General features: G+C 51.5%; 1 protein-coding gene across 1 annotated transcript; it reads right to left on the reverse strand.

Annotated features, from left to right (window-relative positions):
• Positions 1–2013: 2013 nt before the first annotated feature.
• Positions 2014–17815, reverse strand: LOC122543661 (uncharacterized). Its single transcript, XM_087974880.1, has 2 exons — positions 17720–17815; positions 2014–5689 (listed from the first exon to the last, which is right to left on the reverse strand). The coding sequence occupies exon 2, from the start codon at positions 5318–5320 to the stop codon at positions 4484–4486; it is 837 nt and encodes a 278-aa protein (XP_087831006.1). The 5' UTR covers positions 5321–5689; positions 17720–17815; the 3' UTR covers positions 2014–4483.

Below are 17815 nucleotides of genomic sequence, written 5' to 3' on the forward strand. Positions count from 1 at the left end.
TTTGTGAGACATGATTTCCCACGCACAAAGCCATGTTGACTATCCTGAAGCGATCCTTGCCTTTCCAAATACATGTTCCTCAGGATTCCCCCCAACAACTTGCCCACCACCGATGTCAGGCTCACCGGTCCACTGTTCCCTGGCTTTTCCTCACCACTTTTCTTAAAGTCTTCTAGCACATGACTTGTGACCATCAATGATATAAATATCTCAGTAAAGGGCCCAGCAATCACTTCCATAGCTTCCCACAGAGTTCTAGGGTATACCTGATCAGGTCCTGGGGATTTATCCACCTTTATTCATTTCAAGACATCTAGCACCTCCTCCCCTGTAACATGGACATTTTTCAAGGTGCCACCATCGTTTTCCCCACATTCTATATCTTTCATGTCTTTCTCCACAGTAAACACTGGTGCAAAATACTAATTTAGTGTCTCCCCAATCTCCTGCGGTTCCACATGGAGGCTGCCTTGCCGATCTCGGAGGGGCCCTATTCTCTCCCTAGCTACCTTTTTGTCCTTAATATATTTACAGAATCCCATTGGATTCTCCTTAACCCTATGGCCAAAGCTATCTCATGTCCCCTTTTTTTGCCCGCTTGATTTCCCTCTTAAGTACACGCCTACTGCCTTTATAGTCTTTTAAGAATTCACTGGATCTCTGCTCTGTACCTGACATATGCCTCCTGCTTTTTCCTAACCAAAACCTCAATTCCTCTAGTCATCCAGCATTCCCTCCACTACCAGTCTTTCCTTTCACCCTAACAGGAATGTACAGTCTCTGGACTCTCGTTATCCCATTTCTGAAGGCTTCCCATTTTCCAGCCGTCCCTTTACCTGCCAGCATCTGCCCCCAGTCAACTTTTGACAGTTCTTGCCTAATACTGTCAAAATTGGCCTTCCTCCAATCTAGAATTTCAAAAGTTAGATGCAGTCTGTCCCTTTCCATCAGTATTTTAAAACTAAGAGAATTATGGTCGCTGGCCCCAAACTGCTCCCCCACTGACACCTCAGTCACCTGCCCTGCCTTATTTCCCAAGAGTAGGTCAGGTTTTGCACCTTCTCTAGTAGGTACATCCACGTACTGAATCAGAAAATTATCTTCCACACACTTAATAAATTCCTCTCCGTCTAAACCCTTAACACTATGGCAGTCCCGGTCTCTGTTTGGAAAGTAACATCCCCTACCATGACTACCCTATTATTCTTGCAGATAGCTGAGATCTCCTCACAAGTTTGCTTCTCAATTTTCCACTGAGGATTGGAGGGAGCTCTAGACTACAATCTGAAGAAAGAGATCGTCCCTTTCTTATTTCTCAGTCCCACCCAAATAACTTCCGGAGGTGTATTCCCCAAGTACAGCCATAATGTGATCCCTTATCAAAAAGGCCGCTCCCCCTCCTTTCCTGACCCCCTTTCTAACCTTCCCAGAACATTTGTATCCTGGAATATTCAGCTGAGTTGTACGACCCTTTGATCTTTTGCTGCGGTAATTCTGTCTCTGAAACCTCCTCTCTCGTGACACCTGAAAAAGGACCGATACTTCGAAAGCTAGTGCTTTCAAAAAAAAAAAAACCTGTTGGTCGAGAACCTAGTGTTGTGTGAGTTTTGAGTGAAAAGAGAGGGAAGAGGTAGGAGAATGTAACAAGTAAAACTTAAAAGGCTGGGAAGGAACAGGAGTTGGTTCACGATTCGAAGGCGTTGAACTCAATATTAAGGCCAGAAGGCGGTGAAAGTGCCGAGTCCGAAGGTGAGATGCTGCTGCCCCGGCTTGTGCTCTGATTCACTGGAGCATTGCAACAGGCCGGGGACGGGCAAACGGGCGCGCATCCTGCACTATAGGCAACGGCAATCGGTCTGTTAGAGGGGATAGCTGTAATGTTTAGTCAAAACCACGCTTGCCAAAATATCTCATGTTTCCAGTCAGTTCTAGGTCCGAGGAATTCTGTCAAAGCCATTTATTTTACCGTCCTTGCCAATATTGGCCCTCACCCAATGACACACGTTTACAAACTCACTCTCAATAAGATTTATCATCAAATTAGATGGCATAGCACAATTGGAAGCCTTTAGTTAAACACTTACATATTCCTCCCAGGCACTGCTGTACATTAATGCCTCATCCAAGTAAACTACACAGGTTGGAACATGAGTTAAGACTTGGTTCGCGAGTCTTTGGAAAGTAGCTGAAGCATTTTAACACCCGATCGGTGACACGATTTTTATGTCATTCCATTCGGCTTACAGAGGCCGATATCTCCGGAACAGTCCTTGCCAAATTCCTTCTGTGCATCCATATTGATCAGGAATGAAGGGCTGCCAACCCCGATCAATACAATCTGATTACTCAGGCAGGAGTCTGGTCTTCATCACTGCATCATTTCTTGTAATCAATGCGGAATCCAGAGGACGTTTCGCTTTTGAAACTAACAACGCAAGAGACAACCAGTTGTCAGGAGACTGAACTGGGTTCAATCAGGGCACTTTCTAACATGCCAATGTCACTGCGTTTCAGGCTGAAAGGTAAAGCACCTTGCCTTATCGGTGTGGATCTCCTCAATTTCAACATCACTCCTGGCTGAGGTTTTTCCAAGGCTCCTCAAATTCCAGAAAGAACCTCACTAGGTTCTCCTGTTGGCCCGTCTCCGAGTATGAAACTACGTTGTACATCAGTCCCAGCCGTTCGGGGGCTGCCTGGGTTCAACTCGCGAGTGGTCAATATCACGTTCTACTGCAGCAGTTCGAGCAGGTGACACACTCTGCGCGACAACTGGGAATGGGCAGCATAAACTACTGTCACAAATAAATGTTTAAAAAAAGACAGAGATGAGATCCAGGCCCAAATATAAAACAGTTAGGACGAGACGATGGCCCAGTGATATTATCGCTGGACTGTTAATCCAAAGACAAAAATGTGGTGCTGGAGAAGCACAGCAGGTCAGGCAGCATCCGTGGTGCAGGAGAATCGACGATTCGGGCATAAGCCCCTTCATCAGGAATGAGGCTTGTGGGTCGGGGGCTGAGAGATAAATGGGACAGGGGGAGGGGGAAGGCCAGGGGGGGGGGGAAGGTAGCCGAGAATGCGAGAGGTTGATGAAGGTGGGGGGGGGGGGGGGGAGAAGGCGATAGGTAGAAGAGGAGGGTGGAGCCGACAGATGGGAAGGACAATGGACAGGTCAAGGAGGTGGTGCCGGGTTGGAAGGTTGGGACTGGTATAAAAGGTAGAGGGAGGGGAAATGGGGAAACTGGTGAAATCCACATTGATCCCGTGTGGTTGCAGGGTCCCAAGGCAGAAGATGGGGCGTCCTTCCTCCAGGTGTCAGGTGGTTAGGGTTTGGTGATGGAGGAGGCCCAGAACCTACATGTCCTTGGTGGAGTGGGAGGGGGAGTTGAAGTGTTCAGCCACGGGGTGGTGGGGGTTGGTTGGTGCAGGTGTCCCAGAGATGTTCTCTGAAACGATACGCAAGTCGGCGTCCTGTCTCCCCACTGTACAAGAGACCACATCAGATGTAACGGATACAAGTAGGTGACATTTGTGGAAGTGCAGGTAAATTTCTGTCAGATGTGGAAGGAGGTGAGGTGGGGGGAGGTCTGGGCACAGGTTTTGCACTTCTTGTGGTGGCGGGGGAAGGTACCAGGAGTGGGGTGTGGGCTGATGGTGGTGGGGGGCATGGATCTGACAAGGAAGTCGCAGAGGGAATGGTCTCTCCGAAACGCTGATAGGGGTGGGGAGGGAAATATATCCCCTAATGGTGGAGGAGGCTGATGCTATGTACATGGAGGTTGCTAGGGTACAAGGGGAGGACTGAGGGGGTTCTGCCCTTGTTGCATTACAGGGGGCGGGGGTGGGAGGAGGTGCAGTCCAGGTAGCTGTGGGAGTCGGTGGGTTTGTAGATGTCCTTGGTTGGTCGGTTACCGGAGGTGGAGATGGAGAGGTCCAGGAAGGGGAGGGAAGTGTCCAAGATGGTCCAGGTAAATTTGACATGGGGATAAAAAGCGTAAGCGAAGTTGATGAACTGTTCAGCCGATACAGCCATCGATGTAGCGGAGGAAAAAGGTGGGGGATGGTGCCAGTGTAATTGAGAGACCCCAGCGATATTCTGAGGACCCAGGTTCAAATCCCGCCATGATATTTGAGTTCCATAAAAATGACCACGAATCTACAGCCAACTGTTGAAAGGAAACTGCCAGGCTGACCTGAGAGTCCAGACTCCCACAGGAACGTAGTTGGCTCTGAACTGCCCTGTGGAGCAATTCGGGATGGGGGGGCAACACAGACTGGCCAGTGATAACCAACCTCCCGCGGGTGACAAAAAAAAAAATGGTCCAGACCTTCCCCCTCCCAAACACACCTCCCCCAAGGTAAAGCAGCGAACGTTGTCCCCGCAGGAGGTGAATATAAAACCAGGAGCTGTCAGGTTTCAATCCGAGGAACGCCAATCCTCAAGAGGGGAAAGCTGCGCGATTGGCAGGGGGGGGGGGGTTCAGTTGTGAACTTGCTGGTGCCGCAGCAAGTGGGCCGACCGGGTAAACCGTTTGGCACACTTGGAGCAGGCGAACGGCCTCTCCCCGGCGTGAGTGCGCCGGTGCCGTTGCAAGTGCGACGACCAGGTGAAGGCCCGGCCGCAGTCGGCGCAGGCGAACGGCCGCTCGCCGGTGTGCGTGCGCCGGTGCTGCAGCAGCGTGGCCGAGCGGGGGAACCGCTTGCCGCACTGTGGGCAGGGGAAGGGCCGCTCGCCGGTGTGGCTCTGCTCGTGCTTCATCAGGTTGCCGGGGTCGACGAAGCCCTTGCCGCAGCTGGAGCAGACGAACGGCCGCTCGCCGGTGTGGGCCCGCCGGTGCCGCGACAGGTCGGTGCTCCGCCGGAAGCTCTGGTCGCAGTCGGGGCACCGGAACGCCCGCCGCTCGGAGTGGAGGTGCCGGTGCCGGGAGAGGTTGGAGGAGCAGGTGAAGGCCTTGCCGCATTGCCGGCAGACGAACGGCCGCGGCCCCTTGGCGCCAGCCCGCTGGGGAGGGGGAGGGACGGGGGCAGGCGGGGGCCGGCTCAGCTCAGCCCTGCAGTCAGAGCAGGCGTCGGCACTTGGCGGTGAAGCCCGCTTGGCGGGCGGCTCCCAGCCCTTCCCGCAGCGGGGGCAGGTCGAGCGCCGCCCGGCAGCGTGAACCCGCTCGTGCGACTGCAGGTTGGCCAGCCGGATGAACCCCTTCCCACACTTGGAGCAGGTGAAGGGTCTCTCCCCGGTGTGAATGCGCCGATGGACCTCCAGTTCGGACGGGGCTCGGAAGCCTTTGCCACAGTCCTCACACTTCCACGGTTTTTTCATGGCGGGGTCTCTCTCCGCGGTCCGCACTTATGCCTTGACGTAGCGGGAACAACCAGCCAGCGTTTAGCGTTGCTCACTCTCTCCCTCCCCACCGGCCGCTCGAACCTTCGGGGTGGACGGTCACCCCTTGACGACCAGGCGAAGCTCTGCTCGGACAGAGGTGACAGGTCGCGTTCCTCCTTGCCCTGAAAGGTGCGGTGTAACCGGGCCACCGCCAGCGGTGCTTTTCCAGACGAGCTGGTGGTTGAGGTAGTTTCCCCAGAGAGGCAATTCACCTGCCGCACCCAAACGCTGAGTGATGCGCAGCTCCTGACAAAATCCGAGCGACCGGGTCACGTTGTTGCTTGTCCGTCCTCTCCTTCTCATCCACTGCAAAAAGGAGGTTACAGGAATCACTGTCAGTGCGTGATGAAAATTCAGAACGGACCATTCCACATATACGCAAAGTTCCCTCCAAAGCTGTGCACGTTAGGCGGACTGGCCGCGCTAAATTGCCCCGTAGCGTCCACGGGGCAGGTCAGCTTGTGAGAAATGCAGGGTTGCAGGGACGGTGGCACAGTGGTTAGCACTGCTGCCTCGTAGCGCCAGAGACCCGGGTTCAATTCCCGCCTCAGGCGACTCTCTGTGTGGAGTTGGCACATTCTCCCCGTGTCTGCGTGGGTTTCCTCCCAAAGTCCAAAGATGTGCAGGTTAGGTGAATTGGCCGTGCTAAATTGCCCGTAGTGTTAGGTGAAGGGCTAATTGTAGGAGTATGGGTCTGGGTGGTATACGCTTCGGCGGGTCGGTGTGGACTTGTTGGGCCGAAGGGCCTGTTTCCACACTGTAAGTAATCTAATCTAATCTAATTAAAAAAGTAATCTAATCTAATAAGGTACGGGGGGGGGGAGAATGGGCCTGTGCGTGATGATCTTCGCAGGGTCGGGTGGACTTCATGAGCTGAACGGCCTACTCCCACACTGTAAGGGTCCTATGAACATCAAACACACATCCGCAAACATCCACTCCCTTCACCAGTCACAACAGTGTGTACCATCTACAAGACGCACTGAAGGCTCCTTACGTGATATGAACGAGTTAACTTGCTCTGCCGACTGGAGGAAATGGGATGTCCTGACGCTACGTTGGGATGCCTTTGGCTTACAGATGGACTGTAAGAAATTGCATTATCATCTCCTATGCAGAGCCATTTACATGGCCAATTCCGTACCATTCAAAAGCCTATTTACATTTTCATCTTCCAATCAGAAGGTTGTAATCAGAACATTATAGCTGGAATTCTGATTACAACCTGGAGTTTAAAAAATATATATACACCAGATCTGGCCACTGAGGGATGATTTGCGTGACATTGTTTCTGGAGGTCAGGTGGTTACCGCATTGTGTCACGAGTGACATGTGACTGAGGGAGTGACTGGGGGGGGGGGGTCGTCTTGTGGGCTTCACTGACTGTGATGTAAAGATTTAGTCTAAAGGAAGGACCGTTTCTTTTGTTCAGGGAGAGCTTCCCTGGACACGCCTCGCAAGACTGCCGAGGAGCGTTCAGCGTTTCTCCAAAGATGGTGTTGTACTGCGCTGAATAAAATTTTGCTGGTCCACAGTGTGTGGCGCGTCAGGGCCTCGGGACATCAAGAGCCTAATGCTTAGAGAGCTCTGTCCAAACCCACTTCCACCAAGGGCAGCAGGTACACTGGAACACTGCCACCTTCAAGTTCCCCTCCGAGCCACTCACCACCCTGACTTGGAAATATAATCGCCGTCCCCTCTCTGCCTGTGGGTTAAAAGGTCCCTCCTGAATAGAACGGTGGGCCGACGTACAAGAAAGCAGCTGACTGCCAGACTCATGGACGTGGATATCGCTGTGCAGGGAATTCAGTGCTCGTTTCTAGGTGCTCTTAAGATGATAGCAGTAAGCTGCTTTCTTGAACCTGCAGAGATATATATACACACACACACGTGTGTGCATTCATCAATGATATATACACATATATCAAGGGTCACCCAACCCCAGAGCGGCAGAGACTGCAGTTTCCGAGTTACAGGGGATTGCAAATAACCTGGCCGCCATTCCTAACCAAGTCCCAGTGAAAAATTCCTGCTTGCAGAGGGTGTGCACAATATGAACATCTGTCTCCTACCAGTTGCATTCTGTCTCAATGGAATGACTGGCAACTGATCTGCTGAGTTAGTATTCAAACCGGTAAGTCCATGAGGAGAGGGCTCAGAGAAGATTTACCACGGTTTTGTCCAAAATGCAGAGTTTGAGCTATGGGGAGGTCACCTTACTGAGATTTATAAAATATTCGGGGGGGGGGGGGGGAAATCTGGTTTAAATAAGGGGAACGGCAGATGTCTTCTCCCTAGGGTGGGGGATTTTCAAGATGCGGGGGGCATATTTTCAAGGTGAGAGGAGAAAGATTTTAAAAAGAGCCGAGGGGGCAAATTTATTTTTAACACAGGAAACGGTGGAATGAACGTCTTGAGAAAGTGGCGGATGCAGGTACATAGTCACTAAGGCTTAAAAGACATTTAGAAGCAGCATGAGAATCCCTAAGGGGCTGGACAGGGTAAATACTGAAAGGACGTGTAGTGGAAAACTAACATTTACTGTGAAATCTGAAAGAGAGTACTTTGCTAAAGGTTTTAAGTAGACAGCCTGACTTTGCTGAATTTTGGAAGCAGACAGCTTGGCGTTGCAAGTCTTGCAAACAGTCAGATTCAGCAAGAGTCAGGGAAAACATAAAGGGCAGTAAGCAATTATATCAACAGCAAAGGAATGAGAAAAACAACACCATTCGTGGAAAGAAGCTTGAATGTTCCCAGTTCGTGTCCTTGAGCGTGTGATAAGGATAAGTGAAATGTAGTATAAAGAGGATATGTGAAACTTGTTCAGGCCCCTTACATAAGGTGTTTTTGCCAAGTGTATTGGGCCCCCTGCACAGCTTACAATAAAGCCTTTTCTTTGCTCTTGCTAGCATTTGAGTCGAGTCGATTTAATTTCCACGACAGTAAACGTGGGGGCTTGTCTGGGATCCCGCGACTGGGTGAGGTTCTGAAGATTCCCAGGAGGTGCAGGCGCCAGCTCATGCGCTGAATTGGCCCCTTTACAGGAGACGACTGGGAATCTGTGGATCTCCCCAGTGCTGGGGTCCGAACCAAATAGGGTCGGGGTAAGAGTCGTGGCTTAAGTAATCCTAACACAGAGACTCATTCTAAGAGGATAAATAAAGCAGGAAGAGGGTCCAATGAACTCTCGCACGGTATTAGAGTAAAACTCAAAGGAAAAGATTGCCGTCTCTAGAGTGCTTAAGAGACAGCAAGTATAAGGGTGGTTTTAGACTTGGAACTACCACTGGCTGGGTTGGACTCGCCAAAGACATACCGGGTATGTGGTTTCTTGGTTTACAAAAACCAAGGCATTAAGGCCGACGTGCCCAATGTGAGAGGGGACCTCCGAAGGTAAAAGCAAGTCAAAGGGAAAAGATAACGGTATCACGAGAGAGAGAGAGAGAGAGAGCTGAGCACTCTCTGGCAAGAGCTGGGCTCCGGCAAGAGCAAACAAAGGGAGAGTCCGCACAGGACTTGGAATGGCCAGTCATAAATACAATACATGTTCAATAATTACAGCCCAGAATCTGTAAAGCAGTTAGGTTCGTGGATTAAGGAATGTGGTTTTCTGGAGGAAGGAAGTTTTAGTAAAAGGTGGTTGGAGGGGAGAGAGAAGGAGAAAAGGAAGGGAAAAATAGAACCTGTGAATTGGAGTGCTCATAACATGTGGGAGGCTGAGGCTAATATCAGGGAAAGGAAATCTCAAGTAAAAAACAGGTCAAATATGCATGCAAACGCAAGCACACATGCAGACGCGCGCAGAAAACAACCTCATGAAGCTGTACAGTGTCTTAAGTCTGTTCCAGATCCTGACCTTGATGACTGCCCTCTGAGACCTGCAGCCTCCCTACGAGATCCGCCTGGCGAAGGTCCCAAGTCAGCAGCTGCTGCCTCAGGGTCTGCTGGATCACCGATAGCATATCGTACTAGCAACCAACTGAAGCCAGGAGCCCAAAATGAGGCTGGCCGGACCAAGAGGGAAAGGCATCCAGGGCCTGCTCGCAATCGCCCCACCGACGGACGGTGAGTAAGACAGCGAGAGTACCGATGCACGGTGGTTCGGCAAGCCCCAATGGTTGAAGTTGCAGGTCCAGATGGGCACCCAACGTTGGTCCACTGACCGCGGACCAGGAAGGATTTGGAAAGCGACTACGGGCAGTTGCCTGACCCACGTGAGGTTGGAGGGAATAGGGTCGCTGAAGGCGTGACAAAGTTCTGTGTCGAGTTCCGTCCCACGTCCACGTGAAACGAGGCGTCTCCTGGGACGAGATTTTGGTGACATCGGCACCCGGTTTCGGTGTAAATGGCCAGCTGCAAACATCGGTGCCAGAGCAGCCGACCCACAAGCGGAGTGGAACAGGGACTTTAATGCATTTGTCGCAGCGTTGGCGACCACCTGGAGGGAGGTATGCCCAGTGCGAATGGACATGACCAAACAAGAAGGTGAGACAGTGTCCCAATACCTTACGTGCCTCACTGAAGTCCATAACAAACATAGTGGACTGAGACCACCCGAGGAACAGCTTCATCAATGGAATGAACGAAGAAATAGCGAAAAAGGTAAAAGACACACGTATTACCTGGGACACGGGAAAGCTGAATTTGATAGAACTACACGCGGTCGATGCTGAAAGACTGCCGGCCCAAGAGAAGGAGAAGCGGAAACTAAAGATGGTACAGCAAGCACGTGAAGCTCAGCTTACTCTGATGTAAATGGTCACCCAGCCGTTCGAGGGAGGGAAAAGAGAGAAGCAGAGGTGGAGGTCGCGCCAGAGGAAGAGGGGCTGGCAGAGGTAGGTCTGGCGGGTGCTTTGTTTGTGGAGCAAGGGACCACCGGGCGAGACAGTGCTCGCACAGACAGCCTCAGTCAGCCCTGGAGGCTGGACAGCAGGGTGACTGACGGGGGGGGGAACGCTGAGGTGGAGGTGAAGGTGGGCAGCCCACAAGGGACAGGTAAGCCTCGTTCCTTTATGCTTAGCAACGAAGACTCGCTTATGCTAATCTCTTCTACTAACCTTACGGGCACTGAGACTTATGGACCATGTTCAGTACAACGATGATGCGTACAAGTCAATCCCTACGTTTGATTAGGTTAGATTTTCGACAGTTTGGAAACAGGCCCTTCAGCCCAAAAAGTCCACACCACCCCTCCGAAGAGTAACCCACCCAAACCTATTCCCCTACCCTATTTTTACCCCTGACTAATGCACCTAACGCTATGGGCAATTTAGCATGTTTGGATCTTTGGACTGTGGGAGGAAACCGGAGCACCCGGAGGAAACCCACACAGACACAGGGGGAGAACGTGCAAACTCCACACAGACAGCAGCCCAAGGCTGGAATCGAACCCGTGTTCCTGGTGCTGTGAGGCAGCAGTGCTGACCACTGAGCCACCGTGCCGCCCCTATGTTATAGGGGTGCAAGGTACACCAGGTACCCTTGTGGTTGATACAGGGGCAACATTATTCAGCCCTTAAACCAAGCCAGTTCAGGGAGTCGACGCCAATAAAGAGTTGGAAGGTTCCTGAACTCAACGGGTGCATCAGGAGTCATGATGAGAGAGAGATTAACCGCATCCCTATTGTGCAAAACCAGTAATGGGGAAACATTCCAATTCTCATTGCGGTTATTGGAATTCTATCCTTTAAATCTGATGGCTCAGGATCTCATGGTGAGACTGGGGATGGATTTGCTCAGTACCCCGACGTGCTTGCAGGTCAGACCAAAAGAAGATTTATCAGTGCAGGCTGTAAAATACAACCCACAACCCCGCTGTATGTCTATGAGTGGCGATTAAGCCAGTGCGTGATAAGTTCACTGAGTGATTCACTCGCCCTGGAAGCGAGTAACTATGTTAATCCTTTTAACACCGATCTTCCTGCACAGCATACATACACCACAATGGCCCATATGGGAAGGATTGTTTCAGGAGATTGGTTAAACCAGATCAGTTGTTATTGTACGAATTTTATTGGAGTGATGTACAGTCAGTGTGAACTTATCTGAAGTATCTGTAACGGCAAGTAGACCCTATCTTTTTGACGCGGAAAGCTCTTTTCCTCACGTGTCACTAGCGAAGGCGTCCAGCGACAGGTGGCAGGATTTGGGACCATGGGTACTAACGGCACAGAGAACGAAAGATTGGGTCTTCAGGGATGATGTGGGTATCTGGTTCAATGCAGATATGCGGACATGTAGGAAGAAACTAAGTTGGCTAACTCCGACAGATGGGGCAGTCCAGGTAACCCCCGCTAGCCGTGAAGAGCCTAGCAGGGTAGCCTGGCGTTTTCCTAAGGTAGAAGTCTCAGACCCAAGATTAAGAAGGGTCCCTACTGAGTTGTGGGCAAAAGGCAAACATGATGTGGGGCTGTGAACCCATAAGGATAACCCCGAAGTCTGAGTATCGTCCTTGCAGAGCACAATACCCGTTAAAACCCGAGGCTGTGGAAGGAAATACTCCAGTCTTTGAATCCCTCCTAAAGGCTGGAGTGATAATCCCCCTGTGAAAACTCACCGGTGAGAACCCCCATTTTTCCAGTCAAAAAGGCAAACATTCCAGGTGACCGGAGGAACGGAGGTTTGTTCAAAACCTGCAGGCAGCCAATAACGCTGTTGTCCCATGTGCCCCAAATGTTCCCAACCCCTATATTATATTGGCTCAAATTCCACTGGACAGTAAATGGTTCTCTGTTGTGGATTTAGCAAATGCCTTCTTTAGTGGAACCGGTGCACCCAGATAGTCAATTCTGGTTCGCTTTCTCATTCAAAGGCAAATCATATACTTTCACCTGACTTTGTCAAGGTTACTGCAAGTCCCCAGCCATATATGATGAGGCTCCACGCAGGAGTCTGGAGACTCTTGTTTTAACCCCGGGGCCAAGAGTGCCTTTGTTGAATTGAAAAAGGCGCTCCAAACTACACCTACACCGGGGATTCTGAATCCAAACAAGCCTTTGGTACAAACGGTAGGTGTAAAGCGTGGCTGCATGACATCTGTGCTGTTGCAGGATCATGGGGGAAGATTGAGGCCGGTAGTTTATTTTGCGGCTAAACTAGACCCCGTAGCGGCAGGATTGGCTGAATGCCTGCGAGCCGGGGCCGCAGCTGAAAAGGCTGTTGTAGCGTCCCGGGACATAGTCGGCTATGGTGAATTACCCCTACTGGTCCCACATGCAGTAACCTTACTGCTTGCCGAGCAAGAGAGCACACGTATGTCGGCACCACATCGGCTCAGATACAATACTGTGTTATTGGAGATGCCTAACATTACAATAAAGTGATGTAATGCCCAGCAGGCTTACAAGGCCAGTAAACTACCATATCAACAGTCAAGGAATGAGAAAAACAACTCCATATATGGAAAGGAGCTCAAATGCTCCAAGCTCCTGGCCTTGAGGTGTTGATAAAGAGAAGTGAATTATAGTGTAAAGGAAATATGGGAAAGCTATCAGGCGCCCCATACGTGAGGCGTTTTGCAAATGTATCGGGTCCCTTTGCAGAGGCCTAAAATAAACTTTTTCTTTGCTCTTGCTAGCATTTGAGTCGAGTCGATTTAATTTCCACGTCAACTACTTGCTTGAAATATTTTGAGGAGGTGTGATTACTAAGTTTGCACGTGACACCGACCATTGGTGTTGTAGTGGACACAGCCAAGAAGGTTACCTCAGAGAGCAACAGGACCTTGATCAGACGGGACAATGGGCCGAGGAGTGGCAGATGGAATGAGGTCCTGCATCTTGGAAAAGCAAAACTGGGCAGGGCTTGTACAGCTTAATGGGAAGGCCCTGGGAAGTGTTACCAAACAAAGAGACCTTGAAGTGCAGGTTGGGAGTATTATGCAGAGTTTTGGGCCCCATTTCTCAGGTAGGATGTACTGGCCCTGGAGCCTGTTCATAGGAGGTTCATGAGAATGGGGTCCCAAGAAGGAAAAGCTTCGCATTTGAGGAATGCTTGAAGAATCTGGGTTCATACTTTATGGAGTTTAGAAGGATGAGAGGGGATCTAATTAAAATATACAGAATACTGAATGGCCTGGAGAGTGTAGATGTTGGGAAGATGTTTCCATTGGTAGAAGAGATTAGAACCTGAGGGCATAGTCTTAGAGTAAAGGGAAGACCTTTTAGAACAGTGATAAGGAGAAACTTCTTCAACCAAAGAGTGGGGAAGCTAAGGAATTCGTTGCCACAAAAGGCTGTGAAGGCCAGATTATTGAGTTTATTTAAGACGGAGATTAAAGGGTTCTTGAGGATCAAGGGTTATGGGGAGAAAGCAGGAGAATGGGGGTTGAGAAACATATCAGGCATGATTGAATGACTGAATGGCCTAATTTCTGCTCTTATGTCTTACAGGTTCACTGTTCCTTGAAAGTGGAGTCGCAGGTAGGCAAGGGTGGTGAAGAAGGAGAAAGTGAGGACTGCAGATGCTGGAGGTCAGAGTCAAGATTAGAGTGGCGCTGGAAAAGCACAGCAGGTCAGGCAGCATCCCAGACATTTTTGGGCAGGAGCCCTTCGTCAGGAATGACTGGGTAGGGAAAGCAGCATTTGGTAAGTTTGCCTTTGTTGGTCAGTGTACGGAGCTTAGGAGTTGGGAGATCCTGCTGCGACTGCACAGGATTTAGATTACTTACAGATTACTTCTGTAAGTAATCTAAATCCTGTGCAGCCGCAGCTGTTTTAGATTAGATTTAGATTACATTACAGTGTGGAAACAGGCCCTTCGGCCCAACAAGTCCACACCGACCCGCCGAAGCGTAACCCACCCATACCCCTACATTTACCCCTTACCTAACACTACGGGCAATTTAGCATGGCCAATTCACCTGACCTGCACATCTTTGGACTGTGGGAGGAAACCGGAGCACCCGGAGGAAACCCACGCAGACACGGGGAGAACGTGCAAACTCCACACAGTCAGTCGCCTGAGGCGGGAATTGAACCCGGGTCTCTGGCGCTGCGAGGCAGCAGTGCTAACCACTGTACCACCGTGCCGCCCACCAACCACCGTGCCGCCCATAGGACATTAGTTTGGGGTGGTTTTAGAATACTGAGTTCAATTCCGGTCTCCCCGCAATGAGAAGGATGTTGCAAAATTTGAAAGTGTGCAGGAAAGATGTTGCTGGGGTTGGAGGTGAAAGAATGGTACATTTTAGCTTGCTTGAAATTGATATGTTAAACAAAATGGTGTCGGGGCAGGGTGTGGTTAGCTTGGGCACGGCCGAGTGTAAACAAAGAAAACGGAGAAACGACTATGGACCGCAAGATAACAAGTGCATGTGACAAAAGTCTTATCCCAACATGGAAATGTGTTGCTGGAGAAGCGCAGCAGGTCAGGCAGCATCTAGGGAACAGGAGAATCGACGTTTCGGGCATTAGCCCTTCTTCCTGAACACTCAGGATTGCTGGGCTCCCCCGCCACATGGTGAGCAGCAACCAATAAAAGGATCGTTAATAGAGTCATAGAGATGTACAGCACGGAAACAGACCCTTCGGTCCAACCCGTCCATGCCGACCCAGATATCCCAACCCAATCTAGTCCCACCTGCCAGCACCCGGCCCATATCCCTCCAAACCCTTCCTATTCATGTCCCCACCCAGATACCTTTTAAATGTTGTACCAGCCTCCACCACTTCCTCTGGCAGCTCACTCCATACACGTACCATCCTCTGTGTGAAAAAGTTGCCCCTTAGGTCTCTTTTAAATCTTTCCCCTCTCACCTTAAATCTATGCCCCTCTAGTTCTGACTCCCAACCCCAGGGAAAAGACTCTGTCTATTTACCCTATCCATGCCCCTCATGATTTTATAAACCTCTATAAGGTCACCCCCCTCAGCCTCTGATGCTCTAGGAAAACAGCCCTGGCCTATTCAACCTCTCCTTATAGCTCAAATCCTCCAAACCTGGCAACATCCTTGTAAATCTTTTCCGAACCCTTTCAAGTTTCACAACATCTTTTCAATAGGAAGGAAATCAGAACTGCATGCAATATCCCAACAGTGGCCCTAACCAATGTCCCGTACAGCCGCAACATGACCTCCCAACTCCTGTACTCAATACTCTGACCAATAAAGGAAAGCATGTAGCCACCAGCCTTGAGAAGGTACCAGTGTCCAGCCATTGCTCAAACTCTGAATCTTAAAGCTCAAATTTCTGCAGCTGGGAGCACTTCCTGCACATGTGGTCATCTAAGACAGTAGTGCGGACAGCAACAGACTTCTCGAGTGACACATTTCACTCCATTGACCTAAGCAGCCTTGGTTTAAACCTAAACTCACTGTGTCTTACTCACTAACTTACTTAATTACTTTGTCTCAAAGTTCATACTTTAGTATATTTTGCTTGTTCTCTCGTTATTAGTAGGAAAGCCAAGAGAGCTTTAACAGAGCTACAGGGCAAGGCTGAATAGTCTGGGAGTATTTACCCTGGAGTATCAGAGGCTGAAGGGGTGACCTTATCGAGTCACACAGTCAGGGCAGGCAGGGACAGGGTAGGACTAATAAACTAAAGTGCATTTATTTCAACTAGGAGAAAGTGAGGAATGCAGATGCTGGAGACCAGAGTTGAAATGTGTGGTGCTGGAAAAGCGCAGCGGGCCAAGCAGCATCCGAGGAGCAGGAGAATCGACGTTTCGGAAATAAGCCCTTCTTCAGGAATGAGGCTGGTGTGCCAAGCGGGCTGAGATAAAAGGTGGGGGGGGTGGATTTGGGGGAGGGGCGCTGGGAATACGATAGGTGGAACGAGGTGAGGGTATTGGCCGGAGAGGGGGTGGGGATGGAGAGGTCGGGAAGATGATTGCAGGTCAAGAGGGGCTGAAACCCCTCCCCCCCACCTTATCTCAGTCCCAACCCCTGGAATCAGCACTGCCCTCTTGACCTGCAATCTTCCTCCCGCCCTCTCCGCCCCCACCCCCTCTCCGGCCTGTCACCCTCACCACCTTCCACCTATCGTATTCCCAGCGCCCCTCCCCCCACCTTTTATCTCAGCCCGCTGGGCACACTAGCCCCGTTCCTGAAGAATGCCCGAAACGTCGATTCTCCTGCTCCTCGGATGCTGCCTGGCCCGCTGCGCTTTTCCACTCTGCATTTACTTCAATGCAAGGTGCCTAACAGGGGAGGCAGATGAACTCAGGGCAGAGTCAGGAACATGGGACTGGGGGATATCATACCAATTATGACTCTGTGAGATGTATCAAATCACAAGGGCGGGGGGGGGGGGGGCATGGATAGGGTGAAAACTGGAGGGACATAGGGTTTAAGGTGAGTGGGGAAAGGGGACCTGAAGGGCAGCACTTCTCACGCAGCCGGGTTCAGTTCCCGACTCAGGCGACTCTCTGTGTGGAGTTTGCACATGCTCCCCGTGTCTGCGTGGGTTTCCCCCGGGTGCTCCGGTTTCCTCCCACAGTCCAAAGATGTGCGGGTCAGGGTGAATTGGCCGTGCTACATTACCCATAGTGCCCAGGGCTGCGCAGGTCAGGGTGGATTGGCCGTGCTACATTACCCATAGTGCCCAGGGCTGCGCAGGTCAGGGTGGATTGGCCGTGCTACATTACCCATAGTGCCCAGGGCTGCGCAGGTCAGGGTGGATTGGCCGTGCTACATTACCCATAGTGCCCAGGGCTGCGCAGGTCAGGGTGAATTGGCCGTGCTACATTACCCATAGTGCCCAGGGCTGCGCAGGTCAGGGTGGATTGGCCGTGCTGAAATTGCCCGCGGTGTTAGGTAAATGTAGGGGGAATGGCTGGGTTGCGCTTCGGCGGGTCGCTGTGGACCGGTCGGGCCATGTTTCCACACTGTAAGCAATCTGATATGACTCCAATCCAACCTAACCCTGTGGAATGAACTGCCAGTGGAAGTGGTGGGGGCTGGTGCCCACGACAGCGTTGGGACACAAGGCCACTTGGACATGGAACCAGGAGAGGCTGATGGGGGGGACATGATGGGCCAAGTGCCAGGCAGGGTCACCTCGGGGTCAAGACACGTCATCCATTGTCCAGGAGCGGCTGTGACGGACGCGCGCCCGGGCCAATCGGGAGGAGGTGGGGGGGGCGGGCTTGGAGGGGAACCCTTCCCCGCCCCCCATGACGTCACCCGGTCCTCCCACCAATCGGAGCGCGCGGCGCCAACGGCCGCCGAGGCGGACGGCGGCCATTTTATAACGTAGGGAAACGCGGCATCGCTGCGAGCTTTGGGCAGAAGGGGAGGGTGGTGGGGGGGTTACATCGGGGTTTTACGGCTCCGCGTCGGACTTTGTTTATTTTTCTCCCGAAAACGATTTTCCACGGAAACCCGTTTCCGCTCACCCGCCAGCGAGTCTCGGCGCTCCGCTCCCGGCTCCGTCCGCGCTGCTGCCGCCGTCGTTAGCCTCCCTTTCCGGATGCGCGGGGCGGGGCGGAGCG

This window comes from Chiloscyllium plagiosum, unplaced genomic scaffold, assembly GCF_037043375.1.
Source record: "Chiloscyllium plagiosum isolate Xiang-an unplaced genomic scaffold, Cpla_swu_hap1 HiC_scaffold_27, whole genome shotgun sequence".
Lineage (NCBI taxonomy): Eukaryota > Metazoa > Chordata > Chondrichthyes > Orectolobiformes > Hemiscylliidae > Chiloscyllium > Chiloscyllium plagiosum.